The 13,832-nt window shown below is 43.7% G+C and overlaps 1 protein-coding gene across 3 annotated transcripts in view; it reads left to right on the forward strand.

Moving 5' to 3' along the window:
- IRAG2 (inositol 1,4,5-triphosphate receptor associated 2) overlaps positions 1-13,832 on the forward strand; it is a 29,945-nt gene that overhangs the window by 7,354 nt on the left and 8,759 nt on the right. For 2 of the 3 annotated variants that reach the window (XM_038154946.1, XM_038154948.1), the window contains 8 exons: positions 2,076-2,239; positions 3,763-3,877; positions 4,328-4,490; positions 6,284-6,345; positions 7,255-7,320; positions 8,103-8,211; positions 9,375-9,522; positions 10,314-10,395. In XM_038154946.1, the coding sequence (XP_038010874.1) occupies positions 2,076-2,239; positions 3,763-3,877; positions 4,328-4,490; positions 6,284-6,345; positions 7,255-7,320; positions 8,103-8,211; positions 9,375-9,522; positions 10,314-10,395 (909 nt within the window). The remainder of the gene's footprint in view (positions 1-2,075; positions 2,240-3,762; positions 3,878-4,327; positions 4,491-6,283; positions 6,346-7,254; positions 7,321-8,102; positions 8,212-9,374; positions 9,523-10,313; positions 10,396-13,832) is intronic. The other variant, XM_038154947.1, reaches the window with a different exon arrangement.

The raw sequence follows: 13,832 nt of genomic DNA on the forward strand, positions 1-13,832 counted from the left end.
TCCTCCTCTCCCCTGTCGCAGCACAATTTCTGAAATTTCCATGCATCTTATTGGATATGGCTTTTTCTCTAACCTGGTCCTTTCTGCTGATCTTTTGTTAGGAATGCTCCAACAACCCCCAGCTGTTCATTAATACTGTTTTCCAGCTCCCTAATGGATGTCAAAGCCCACAGTTCCTCTCCCTTGGGTGACAGTAGGTGCCACCAGGGGATGTGCTGCATGAGGTTGTTGGTTGTTTGGGGAGAAAACTGCTTTTCTTTTTTCCTCTAGTGCTACAGAATGGTGTAGTGGGGCCTCTTAATGCTTCCTGGGCAGGGCTGGAGCAATCTCTGGGAGCCATCCAGTCCTGGAGCCAGGTTTTTTATAATTGTTCTTCAGCTAAATCCTGAAACCTTCTCCTTAGAGAAGGTGCAATCATCTCACTGTATTCACCCAGATGTGACTTTGGGTAGACTCTAGCAAACTGCTGGCTCGTGAATTGCTATAGCTTTTTGATCTTGACTGGAAACCTCTTCCTGCAAAGCTGTCACAGCTGAAAAATGCTTGTGCAGTTACATTCACATTGGGATCATACTCCTGTTAAATGTGTGAAGCTAAAAAACTTTTGTTGTGGGGGTTGGAGTTGATTGTGGCAAATGAATCCTATTCTGGCCCCTAAAGAGTGATGTATTTGGAAACTGAGTTAACAGAGGATCAAGAAAGAAAAAAATCCTTTAAAAGGTCCTATCCTTTAGGGTCTCCTGGGGGATAAGAAGTGACTTAATGTCAAAAGTTATCTTCACCTAAACAGAACAAGCCAGGTATGTGTGAAATTTTGTGCATGCAGCTGAACACCAGTAGATAAAAAAAAAAAGGGAGAGGGATTCCAAGTAGCTTCTTCCAGCCTCAGAAAAAGTACATGGTCCAAGATTTAATTAGTTGGTTAACAAATGTTGTCACTAGAAGCCTTGCCCACCATTTCCTGTGAAATTTACTATGGACGTGTTTTGCTGGGGTTTAGTGTTTTCAAAAACATTTTGAAGGATATCAGACATAAAGCCAACTTGAAGTGTGTGTAGATACATATATCTAAGTGTATATATAGTGACAGCAAAATCTTTTTCACCCTTCTACTAGGAGATAAGACTGGAACATGTACTCTGAAAAGCCTATTCCACTTAAGTGTCAAAATCTTGGTATTTCTACAAGTGAGTGCTGCCTGCCTGCCTTGGCTGAGGAACAGGGCCTCAGGATGTGGGCAGTTGCACATGGTCACATCCCATGTCACCCTAGGAGCCCTATCAGCAAAAACTGCCTTTTTTTTGCCTTTTTTTAGGCATGATACTTGATGTGCTATTTTTTTTTTTATTTGAAGCTCATGAGCATCAGACTCCAACTTGCAAGCCAATAATGTGGCCTGTGTTTGTAAGATTGATGTTTTCCCCTTGGAATTGCTGCAAAATCCCAGGAATATAAACTTCATTCTTTCCTGACCTCTCTTTGACTCTCATTAAGCATTCTTTAAAAGCTGAGGACACTCTTTCATGTGTTCAGTTGAGAAAGGTCAGAGAGAGAGTACTGGATTCTTCTCAGGACTTTATACTGCAAGTCACTGTTCAGAGAAATAGGGAGTTCAGGCCTACCTAACGCTTAATTTTTACCCTTTCCCCTCCTACAAACCAGAGGTAAATCTAAAAGCCTTCATAGTGGAGGTCATCTCTGGCACAGATCATCTGTTAAGCATGTATGGCAAACAGGTTTTATTTGTTCTTGGTTATTTCATTAATTCTGTTGTAATACAAACTCAATTTGGTACCAGTAGACTCAGTTGTACTTTGAGAAAAGGGCTGCAGAAGCCTAAATTATCAATTTTAGAGCTTCCTGCAAGATGATCTTTATTAAAACTTCCTCTTAAGAGCTATGTTTTTTGTTGCTGTATCTGGGCACCTTGCTGGTGGAGTTTTATCTTTACTCTGATGGTGTGGGATGTAGGTGATGATATTATTGGTGGAGCAGGCAACTCAATTCTCACCATGTAAATTAAGGCTCTGGCTCTGCTCCTCTTCTAACCACACGGCAACTTCAAAATTCCGCAGGCCCTCAAGCAAGAACTAGGAGAAAAAAGAAATCTTTGGACCCAGAAACTCCAGCTTTTGGAAAAATGCAATGAGTCCTTAGACAAGGATTTTATTCGAGTGGCAGGCAACCTGCGGAGAACCAAGACAGAACAACTTCACCTAAGGAAAGAGCTCTCTGCTAGGTACCCCTTCAAAGCATGTGTGTCTTTTTTTTTTTTTTTTTTTTTTTTTTTTTTTTTTTTTTTTTTTTTTCCACGGGGGAAGGTTGGTTTTGGTTTGGTGGGGTTTTTTTGTTTGATTTGGTTTTGGGGTTTTTTTTCTGGTTGCTTAGCTGTTTAGTATCTTATTTTGGGGTGGGTTTTTTAGTGGAACAAAGTCTACTGAATTCTCAAGATTTTTTTTTCACAGAGAAAATGATATTCTGTTTTAGAGTGTGAATCTAGGTTTAGCAAAAGGTGTACACTGTGTGGGAGTTAAGGTTCATGAGTGAACTGATGTACAGCCTTGAAGGTGTCTTTGAAAACACCAGGGAGACCACAGACTGAGGAGTTAAAGCATGAGGGCACTGCCTATTGAGCAGGTGCAGCCCTTAAAAAAAACCTGCTGGGTTTGTGTGAAGCAGGACAGCTGTTAAATATCTGTCTGAAGGTATTTTTGCCTTGGGATACAGTTGCTAGGCTTGGAGAAGACAATATCTCAATTTCCAAGGGTGTAGCTTCAATGAGTTGTCATTAAATATGAAAATGTAACTTTTTTGGCATATGGTTCCTTCTATGAGTTGTGATCTTAGAAGTAGGATCATAAAATGGCCTAGGCTGGAAAGGACCTTAAAGATGATCCAGTTCCAAGCCCCTGCCATGGGCAGGGACACCTTCTACTATCCCAGGTTGCTCCAAGCCCCATCCCCAGGTTTGGGATGCTCCTAGGGCTTGGCAGCCCTGAGAGTTGATGAAGAGCAGTTGGTACCATACTTTTGCCTGACTTACCTTCCACTGAACCACCTATTACATGCTCTCCCTCCACCTGGAAAAGAGCTGATAAAAATACTGATGGCTTGGTTTCTTAAAGCTGTCTCTGTATCAAAATTGTGATGAAAGCAATAACAACAAAAAAAAACCTCGAAACAAACAACAACAACAAAACAAAAAAAAAAAAAAAAAAAAAAAAACAAAAAAAAAAACCCTGAGGTGTGTTAGAGAGGAAATGGGCAAGGGTTTCTGCAGTGGAAAAGAAGGGTTTTATTGAAAGCCATCCTCTTTAGTACCAGTTCCAATGGCATCTGCTTGCTGTCAAATGAAATTTCCTCTCAAACATGAAGAAATCAATCCAGTGAAGCAGTAATAGCTCCTGGGTATCTTTCTCTAGAATGACTTCCTCTATATTCAACCACTATTTCTCCCAAATCCTTAGAAAACACATTCTGTTGTCCAAAGTGCAAAAGCTTGCCCCACAGAGCTCTTGCTTCTTGACAGTTCTCTGGTGATTCCCCTGTGGTACCCAGAAGCATTAAAGAAAGCCTTCATCCCCCTCCTGCTGTAAAAAAAAAAAAGTGTCTGATTCCCTGGTGCTGGATCCTGGGGAGCTGCAGTGTGTAACAGCTGACTTTTGGTGCATGTCCCAGCAGCCAGAGCGTGTCACCTCCCAGGCCAGCCTGCTCTGAAATGTCATTAATGGGTTGTGGTTTGTGCTCTCTCTTGCTCCGCAGCCAGCACAAGATGGAAACTGCCAAACAGCTACAAGAAGAATTTGCCGGCCAGGCAGAAGCCCTGTGTTTAGAACTGCAAAAAGCCACCAAACAGCTGGAGGATGCCAGCAAGCACGTAAGGGGCAGCCCAGTTCCCTCTGTGCAGGGAACCAGGAGATGCAAAGGGCTGCATCCAATGCATGGCTGACCTCAGGGAAGGGAATCGCATGTTCCAAATGGTGTGCCTCCCTGCAAAAGTGGAACCAGCAGAGGAAGTAAAATTTGAGGGGGTGGTGACAACAGTTTGCTGATGAAAGAGGCAGCATTGCATATTTGTGGTGGCTTAAAAAAAAAAAAGAGAGAAAAGAGGGGAAAAAAAAGCACCCAAAAATAGCTTCCATACACAGTCCACCCCAACGTAAAAATGCAGAAGTTCAGCGGGAGCTTTATCACTTCCTGAGAAAGAACAGATGCAGTTTGGTTTCATTTACATTAACTGTAGAGCCTTCTTGTGCTAGCCAGGCTGCTTTATTTTGTATTTTTTTTAATTCCTTTCTTTCTGCCCTAAATATTGTTTTGTGCTTAGGCAGAGGATCAAGTTGAAGCACTTCACTCTGCTCGTGAAGAAGCAGCATCCTTGAAGAGCAAGTTGGAGGAAGCCATTTCTGAGCAGCAGAAGCTCAGGGATGTGAATGCAGCTTTAGCAAGCACTTGCCAATTGCTTCAGGAGAAGGTGGAAGACCACAAAAGTGAGTAACTCCTGGCAATGTGCCAGCATTCACTTTTTGCATGAGCAAGTACTTCAGGGTTTAGTTACATCAAGGGAAAATAGGACTGATCTGCAGGTCATCCAGTAAAATGCTCTGTGGAGTCTTGCTTGTGGTTTTGGGATTTTTCCCCCTTTTTTTCTATGTCTCCTTGAAGAGATCTGCCACCATCTGAACTGAGAAGCAGGTGGGATCCTAAGGAGTGGGTGTTAGGATCCACCAAAGCTTCAGAAGCCCCCAACAAAACACCCAGTCCTAGGAGGGGGGATTAGTAATTCCACAGATGGCACAGGTACTCATTTACCAAAAGTGCTGTTCCCCACCTTATACCTAGCAAAGCCATCCCCCTCTTTCTTAAGCTTCCTGAACCAAACAGACTTGATTTTTTTGTATGTTCTGTGTTCTGTTTGCTGGTTATGCTTGCTCTGTGTTTTTGACACTATGTGGTGTTAGGCTGCTCTCTTCAGTGGAAAGCAATCCTGTCACTGCCTTGTACACATGCAACTTCTGCCACAGAGCCATGGAAACTTCATATTGCCTCTTTCTTACTCACTTCCTGACATCAGCACCTCTAACATGGGCAATTAAATAATGCAGAGGTCTGAATCCAGAACACATGGCCTTTTGCTTTCCTAACCCTGGAGTCTAATCACTTTCTTAAAGAAAAGGGATTTGACTGATTTAAGCCCTCCCAACATTTTGCCCTCAGACACAAGTTACCATATATGCTCAACAAATGTGTGCATTGCAAATAACTCCATGTGAAACCACAGTTTATCTCACCAGAAAAACTCGCTGGGACCCTTTGCTTTAGCTTTAAGGCACAACTTCGCACTGATATGGCAGAAACAGCCCCAAACTGTGCTTGCCCCACTCTGGCCAGTGTTTTGGTGTTGTTTGTGTGTGTGTGCTCATGTTGCTTTCATGCTTCCCACAAACCATGCAGCTGCTTTATTTTGCTCTTAGCAAGAGGCATGACAGTGGAAATAGTTTGTCATTTTCCAGCTCTGAATAGATGAAGCTGTCCTCCAAAGTGAGCTTGAGTAGATCAAGAGAGAACCCCAGATATGTGAGACTGATGCCACTGTGACTAAATCACACCCCACCCCCCCCAGAAAAAGTCAACCCCCAAAGAACCCCCACCACCCTGAAAATTACTAGGACCTTGGCTTGAAATTACTCCAGTTACTTTACAGAAAGATTTCTGTAGATAAATAAACTGGCAGAAGTGTGGAGAATTTGCAAAGCATTATGAAGAACAGGGCTGACAAACAAGGCTGGCACTGAAGAAAAGAATAAAAATGCTTTATATTGGTTCCTTTAGAAACGCAGACAGGTCTGGTGCCTCTTCTGACTGAAGGGCTGGGCTGTGGTCCTCTTCCCACTTACCCATTCCAACCCCCTACTTCCTCCCACCTGCATGGTAAGAGGGAAAAAGGCTTCTAAATACAAAGCCCATGGTCTTTACTACTTCTGTACAGGATGTCAGGTGGAAAGGCCAAATATTTCTCTTCCCCCAAGCTGTAAGTGAAGGATCTGTTACCGCAGGGAGCTGTGGCATCCTAACACTAATGATGTGGGAAGTATTGCCCTTGATTTGCAGGTGAAGATGTCTAGTGTTTTCTCTTTCGTGTGAAAAAGCTGTTGCAGGCTTAACCAGATTATTACAAACTACAATAAATTCTGATAAGGAGTAATTAGAGATGTTGTGACATCGGATTGCTTGTTATCAAGTTGTTAGGAGCCCTGTTAGACTTGTAAATGTCTCTTCATAGCAACTGCTAATGGCCTGAGATGGAAACTGCTGCAGAGGCATCTCTGTGAATTGCTGTGCCAGGTATGGTGCCCTTTGCTGGGAGCAGGAAGGGTGGGCCTACACAGGAAGGGCTCTGGTGGAAGGAAAACACAGCTGAGACCACCTGCGAGCAATTTGGCAGCACCTGGTATCTTCTCTAACACATACATAAGCTGTATCTACAAATCTACATGTTATTTTCCTTATTCAGCCTTCTGGGAAAAATGTGTCAGGACTTACAGGTGTGGTGTTGGTCTTCACTGTGAGCAGTTGTTGGTGATCGTATCAAAAGGGGCTGAGGGAAACCTTTCCTGATGCACTGGTGTGATTTTTTTGTCCCACTCTGCGCACAGGCTAAAAAACAAATGTTTAAAATCTCAGAATGTAAGGTTTTTTCAGTATCTAGACACTGGAATAGGCAGTGAAACAGTTATTAACTTTGTGGCCCTCTGTGGAGAAATACATTGGAAATTACATAACTCTGGAGTGCTTTGCTTTGAATAAAATTACTTGCTTCAGCTTTGGGAGGGGGTGGAGGGGGAAACATTGTGGAGAGACTTTTTTCCCAACTGGCTCTAGTAAGGAACACTATAGCTCAGGATCTGAGTACTCTGGATTCAGCACAGACCAACAAGGTATTTAACAGCAAACGGAAGGTCCCGAAATGTCCCCTAGGCTGTGACAGGGGCATCAGAGGAGCAGAGTCAAAGCTGGGCCATCTGCACATGAATAAAACTTATATTTGTACCTAAGTGTTTGCAGAATTAAAGGCTGAAAGTAACAAGGGGAAACAGCTGCAGAGTTTTGCAGTTGCAGTTTTGCAACTGATAGCTGCAAGTAGTTCAGTAAAGAAAGATAAAGTTGCATTTTGTTCAGAATCAGTGTGTAGTGCTCCTTCTACTTTTTTTTTTTCCTTACCTGTCTCCCTTAACTCTCTCTCTATTACAACAGTGCTGTGCAGAGTTAGAATCTGACCATGCTCTGCTGCCCACGTTAACTGAACACATAAAAGGGAAGGTAAGTGTGCTTGCTGTGATCATTGCTGAGCCTGTTAAAATGGGATGCTGGGTTTAATTGGGTGGGGGTTTTTCCCTTCATCACCTCAGGGAAATAAATAATGTTCCTTGTGAGAAACTTTGAGTTAAACATTCACTAAAAATAATTTGAGATCAATATCTGTGTATGCGCATGCAGGTGTTTACATGCGTACAAAAATATATTCCAAACTTTATTGCAAAGCTGGGTTCCCACTGGCTCTGAAGCACAACACACACATGATAAATTGCTTTTTGAGAAGGATCAGAGTCTGAAGATGGCACTTCTTCCAGTTTCTTTTCCATTTTTCATTGCTGAAGCAACATTAGGTCAAAACCAGCTCTGCACATGTTGTTTCAGAAGTTTTCTCAGACGCCGTTTTCAGACGACACCTCTTGGCTTGGCTGAAATTGTGTTTTGGATTATTTTCTTTTTTCTTTTTACCCCCTTCACAGGATCTGAATGGCTACTTTGGTTCTCCTCTCAGGCTCATCTTTCCAGGTCTTGTAGGATTTATTTCCAGACCTAGCTTGAACCAACGCATTTTATTGCAAGTGTACAGTTTCATTATCCTGCCTCTTCTTGTAACTGTTCTGCCCATTAAAGATATGAGCTCTTCTGCTTCTCTACACAAAAAAGCCACAGAAGATGTATTTGTGTAACTGTTGGTGTTACATTATGCAGATGCCTGTGTGTGGGGGGAGTTGGTGGCATTAATGTATTCAGTGCGGTGGAACAGCAGCACTTCTTATTTTTTCAATTAGCAGCTCCCTTGCTCCAAACGACCATGGAATGAAGGACCCACCTCATACTCTGACTTACCCTGGGCACTGCCCTTGGGTGCTTCACATTGGCACAACTCCCCTCTGCTAGGTAAGACTTGTCAGGGTTGGGCATTTCTCAGTCTTTCACCTGAAATATAGAATGAGTTGACAGAACAGTCTTAGTAGAGCTGAGTGTGCTGCTAGAGTGTGGAAAATCTGTTGTGGGCTTTAACGTATTTTTGCATGTAATCCAGGAATCTGAACCATGATTACAGTTCTTGCAGTGAAAGGCCTGAAGAGGTGGCTGTCTGTCAACCTGACAGACCATTCCCAAAATCTTCAGGAACTACTGGTACAAATCATACATCCAAGTATATTCCTGACAGGATGCTTGTCAGTCTGGATCGAGAGGGTGTGAGTTCTGTTCTTCCCATTCCCTCTGACTGGCACATCCTGGGATGTCCTGCTCCTTGGCTACTGACTTGAGGGCAGTCCTGCTTTAGCAACCTGAGCAGTAACAGAGCTACTGAGAATAAAATCATAGAGTGGGAGAATGGTTTGGGGAGGGACTTTAAAGATCAGCTAATTCCATCCATCTTCCATTACCTCAGGTTGCTCAGAGCTCCATCCAGCCTGGCCTTGGACACTTCAAGGGATGGGGCAGCCACAGCTGCTTGGGGCAGCCTGTGCCAGTGTCCACTCAGCCTTCTCTTCTCCAGGCTGAACCATCCACCTTTCCTAGTAGATTGTACTTGTTGCTTTTTCCTGCACTCCTGAGTTGTTTGAACTTCCCTGCAACTCTCAAGCCTTATGAGGATTAAAAGCAGCCACTGACAGCTATGCATTTCAGGGCTGCAGAGTTGTAGGGACCTGCATTTGGGATTTCACACACAAGCATTTCTCCCAGCAGTGAGCTGGTACCACACAGAGGCTCTTTTCACACATGTGATAAGAGTCTATACATGTTCAAGTGTAATTCCAGGCATTATTGATGGGAATGGAAGCAAATCTTTCTTTGCTACATATGCTCTTAAATCAGAGCATTCTGCTACTCTGAGAGGGTTGTTTCAGTTTGCCAAGCTCTCCATCTACAGAACAAGTTGAGGCCACACAACCAAAGCCCTTCTTACTAAGATAGAAATTGCCTTATTATAAATCTCTGCTTGGTTGGTCTGCTTCTTGATTATTTTAGAGTTAGCCAAAAAAATTGACTTGTAACTAAATCCAACTTTGCCAAGAACCACCTCTCTTCATGCTTGTCCTTCTTACCAGATGCTCTGACCTTGGAGACCTCCTGCCCAAATAACCCTCCTGGGCATAGTTGCGACCAGCCTTGCAGGCAGAGCTCTGGCAGCTACTCCTTGGAGAGGTATGATGTGGGACACATGTCCAGCTCAGATGTGACAACAGGAGAATGCAGGTAAGGTGACGTAATAACCTTTTTTGGGGTAAAGGGGGGAAGAGTCAACAGGGTCTAGCAGATTCCATGTGCTAGGTTCAGCTGCAGGGCCATCCCTTAGAGGGAATACTGGACACCTAGTGATATGCCTATGGGGATCCAGGGCAGCACTTTGCTTCTATTCACAGCTACCAGAATTCTTTACTGGAACTGCTGGTTGTCCAGCCAAATACCGTGATGGGGTTTCTATTTCATTCTAGAGAACTGAGACATGATTTAGGTGTTCTTGTCCATCTTCCATGTTTAACTCTACAGTTTAACAATTGGTGTTCCCATTAGGTGCCAAAATCCTATTGGCTTTGAGGAGTCACTTTTCCTCTTTTGTAGAGCTTAGAGCAGGAACTCTGAGGTCCTTGCCTATCAAGCTGCCTCCTTAGATCTTTAAAATAGAGATTGAACTGCTTGAGATTATGAATGCTAAAGTGAATTGCAGTGAATATTTTAAAAGATAAGGATTTTCCTGGAAGCACAGAAGCAGGCAGTCTGCTTCAAGAGACTCGGCAACTCTCAAAGCTTTTGCCACTGGTTTTCTGTAGAATAGTGCAGTGTGGAGGAGGTTGGGAAAAGGACTGGTGGTGGTTCTTGCTGTTTGGGGGAGGAGGGATTGATGTTGGTGATGAATTTTTCTTTCCCTGAGAGACCAGCTGACTGACTGCACAGAGTGGTGACTTCAGTTGTTATGTGCTTAAGGAAAATGGGCACTCTATCTCTCTGTTGTTTGGGCAATATGCAAATAAGGCCTGTGTTGCCAGGTGGAAAATATGCTCTGCTGATGACTACACTGATGCATACCTTCCTGTTTCCATTACAATGATGGACTCTTCACTTGCTGAGGTGAGTGCTGGCTCTGATGCCTCAGATGTGGTTTTGAATGGGCTCGAGCATTTTGTGCCTTGCTCAGACCCAGGTGCAGATGGCTCAGCTATAAATCAGCACTGCTTCACAGTGGATGGAGCTGGTATCAGTCAGCAGGGTGCTATGGGGGGTGTTCCCTTCTGTTTGGGCATGCTTCTGCAATACCTTGGTTATAAAACTAAATGTCTTGATGTTTTGGGTCTTGAACATCAAGACCCAAAAACTGGGTCATGCTTTAGCTGTGGAGTGTTTTCAATGTGGTTTCAAGGATAGAGACAGTGCTGGTTCTGCAGTAGCAATCAGTTCTGCCAGGGAAGAACTGATTGTTTTTGCTCCTTTTCTCCACTTGCAAGGAGCCACAGGATGCTTTAGCTGGGAGTACTGCCTTTCTTTGCACTTCCTCCCACGGGCACCATGTAGCAGCTGAAAAATGCCATCTTTGCTGTAGGGGAGCTTTCCTTCAGCTAATGTACTCAGCTATGCCTTCACTGCTGCCCTGAATCCTGCATCTACAGCTTGAGCTGCAGTTTCCTTGTGTCAGCAGCAAGAGAAACTGCAGCTCAGCACACCTAAGCTGTGCCTCAATCCTCACTATTGAAGTCTAGACCTCAGCTCCACCACACAGGGCTCCTAATGAGCTTTACCAACTTCTGTATTGGTGGGGGTTGTGGAAGAATATTGATTGGTGGTTTCTGTGAACCTGGAAATAACCTTTTGGGACCAAAGAGCAGCCAGCCTCAGGGTGATCCTGCCTGGTGTGTGGTGCCTGTGAGTACAGGATGGTCTGGTTGTAGTAGTAAATCATAGCAGAAAGTGCAGTGTGGGTAGAAAGTAAGAGTGCTGGGGAATTTGTGGTTTCAGCACACTGGGGTAGAGCAGGTGAAGAACTCCCAGCTTGTGCTGCTATTAAGTGCCCTTAAAGAGGATCCTCTCAAAGGTTCCTATTAATCCAATCCTTCTGGAAAGTCACAGCTGTGCAAAGGTGTGTGAAACATCGGTGCTTTGTTGCTCTGGAGCTTTCTATAATTCTAGCTAGGCTCAAAAATGTCTTTTTCCATCCTTATCACTTTTTAGTATAAGCTTTGAACATGAATGTTCTGAAAGGGGGAAAATGAAAATGTTAAAGCTTGCCCCAGAGAAAAGGCAAATGGGCTGTGCCCAGTATATGTTCTAAATACTGGCATGTAGGAAAAGTTGCATATCCTTGTTCAGTATAAAAAAATATCTCTAGTTTTCTTTGGAGCTTTATTACTCTGCAGTTGAAGATGTATTTGAGCAGATCAGCTTGTAAGTAACTCAAATTATTTGTGTCAAATCACTGTCACCAAAGAAGTTCAGGGGCTACTTAATAAAGGAACACTTGAGAGCCAAGTGAAACTTGGGCTTTTTTGTTCTTGTTTGGCTTTATAAATGTGGAAGTCGTACTACAGTCTGAAAACCAGACAGGTCTTCCAAATGTTAATGATGGTTTGGGAGGAGTTGTATGACTGTGGCCAGAATTCATGGGCTGAGATAGAGAACCCTTGGATTATTATGCTAATCAGAGGGATGGAGTTGGGAAAAGTGATTAGGGATGGGCTTCAGGATCTTCTTTGGCTGTTCTTCCTCTGTGCATTCTCCAATGCTCTGTGCAAACAGATTTTACTGTGAGGTGCTGAGGCCCTGGCACAGGCTGCCCAGAGAAGCTGTGGCCGCCTCACCCCCAGAAGTGTCCAAGGCCAGGCTGGATGCTGGATGTTGGTCTGAGCAACCTGGTATAGTGGGAGAGGTCCCTTCCAGTGGTTGGAACTTTGATCTTTAAAGTCCCTTCCAACCCAAACCGTTGTGTGATTGTATTTTAATAAGAAATCTAGAATGTGGTGTTTCTCTTTAATTGGGATTTTTTTTTCCCCTTTATGTGGAATCCATGGGAGTGTACAATCCTGGCAGCCAGCTTAGGGTTTTAAAAAAACTGAATTGAGGGGTTTCCTTCATTGCAAACAGAAATCATGGATCATGTGCCCATCTGGGCAGGTACAGGTAATATAGCATAATGTGTCATTTCAGTTCTAGGTGATGCAAGGGCTTTTCTCTTTGCTTGGGTGCTGTGCATTAGTTTTAAAAACCCTTTAGATTTCTTTTCTTTCTAACATGATGGTATTCTCCCTCCCCAATACTTTTGTAGACTCAGTGGCCTGAACAAGGCAAATGTATTGCTGCACTTCCTCAACTTATGAGAGAATTCAAATAACAATAATAAAAATAGCCTGAATTTGCATTAGGGGAAGCATCCACCTGGCTGGGCCAGGTCTGTGCAAGAGCAGCCCAGCTCTGACAGGACAGGGAGGAGGGAAAAGGCACTTCTGATGCTAGGAGCAGTTGGTCACTCTTAGGAACCTCCTGTTCTCATTTACTGGGTTTCCTGTGTGCTCTGAGGGCATTTGAGGGGGGTAGGAAAGATATCAGAACACAGGCAGTCACTTGCTGATGTGGTTTTTCTGTTGTTTCTCCACACACCCTTCAGTAGTGCTCTTGGGTGCTTGCTGTGTAGGGAGCTGTCGGGTCTCCTTCCTTCTCTTCTTGGAGAGAGGAGGGAGTTTGGGCTGGTTTTGTTTTCCATTCAGCACTTTTCTTCAACAGTGGGTGTAATTCAGTACAAGTCATTACCAACTTAACTCTCTACACCTCATCAGTTCCCCCCTGTATTTTCACCCATAAAGAGAGACCAACCCAAGAACTGAATGAGCAAGCTGGAGTTTTCCAGGGTGAAATGCAGAAGAGGGATATTGCACATATAGCACCTCCCTCGAAATTCAAAACCTCAAGAGGACATTGGTTTTGTCTGTGATGTGATAAGACTCAGGTCCAAAACCGCACTGTGGCAACTAGAGGAACATGAGCAAAACTGCTAGCTTTTAATTGCTTTGTTCCTCTGCTGTTTGCACACCAGGGAAGCTTGAGGCCTCTGAAGGGGCTGGGTAATTGTTATATATAACACTGATGTACAACACAGCACACAAGTTTTCTGTGTTCTGAACCATCTGCTTGCTCGTTCTGTGGCTATTGGCACTTTTATTGACCTAATGAATCTGATCGCTACAGCCAAGGGAAGCTCTGTGCCCCTCGCTTGTAGGTTTTGAGCTCCAGACCCTTAAAATGGATCTCTCCTGATGCACAGAGTTAAGATGGAGCAGTGGTGGTGCAGTAACACGTTTGTTGGTCATTGAAGATGTGAGTTAGGAGCAAACCACAGAGTTGGGAACAAAATACATCTCTGCGTATGGCATTCCTGAGATGGCTTTAGACTAGTGGGTGAATCTGTGAACTTACCAGCTAATTCTTCACTGCTGGAATAGTTTAGGCACAGCTGGGAAAGTTAAAATTTTGACATACAAGTTTTATACTGGTATTAACCTTCTGATACTCACTCTTTTCTC

Source organism: Motacilla alba, chromosome 1A, assembly GCF_015832195.1.
Source record: "Motacilla alba alba isolate MOTALB_02 chromosome 1A, Motacilla_alba_V1.0_pri, whole genome shotgun sequence".
Taxonomy (NCBI): Eukaryota; Metazoa; Chordata; class Aves; order Passeriformes; family Motacillidae; genus Motacilla; species Motacilla alba.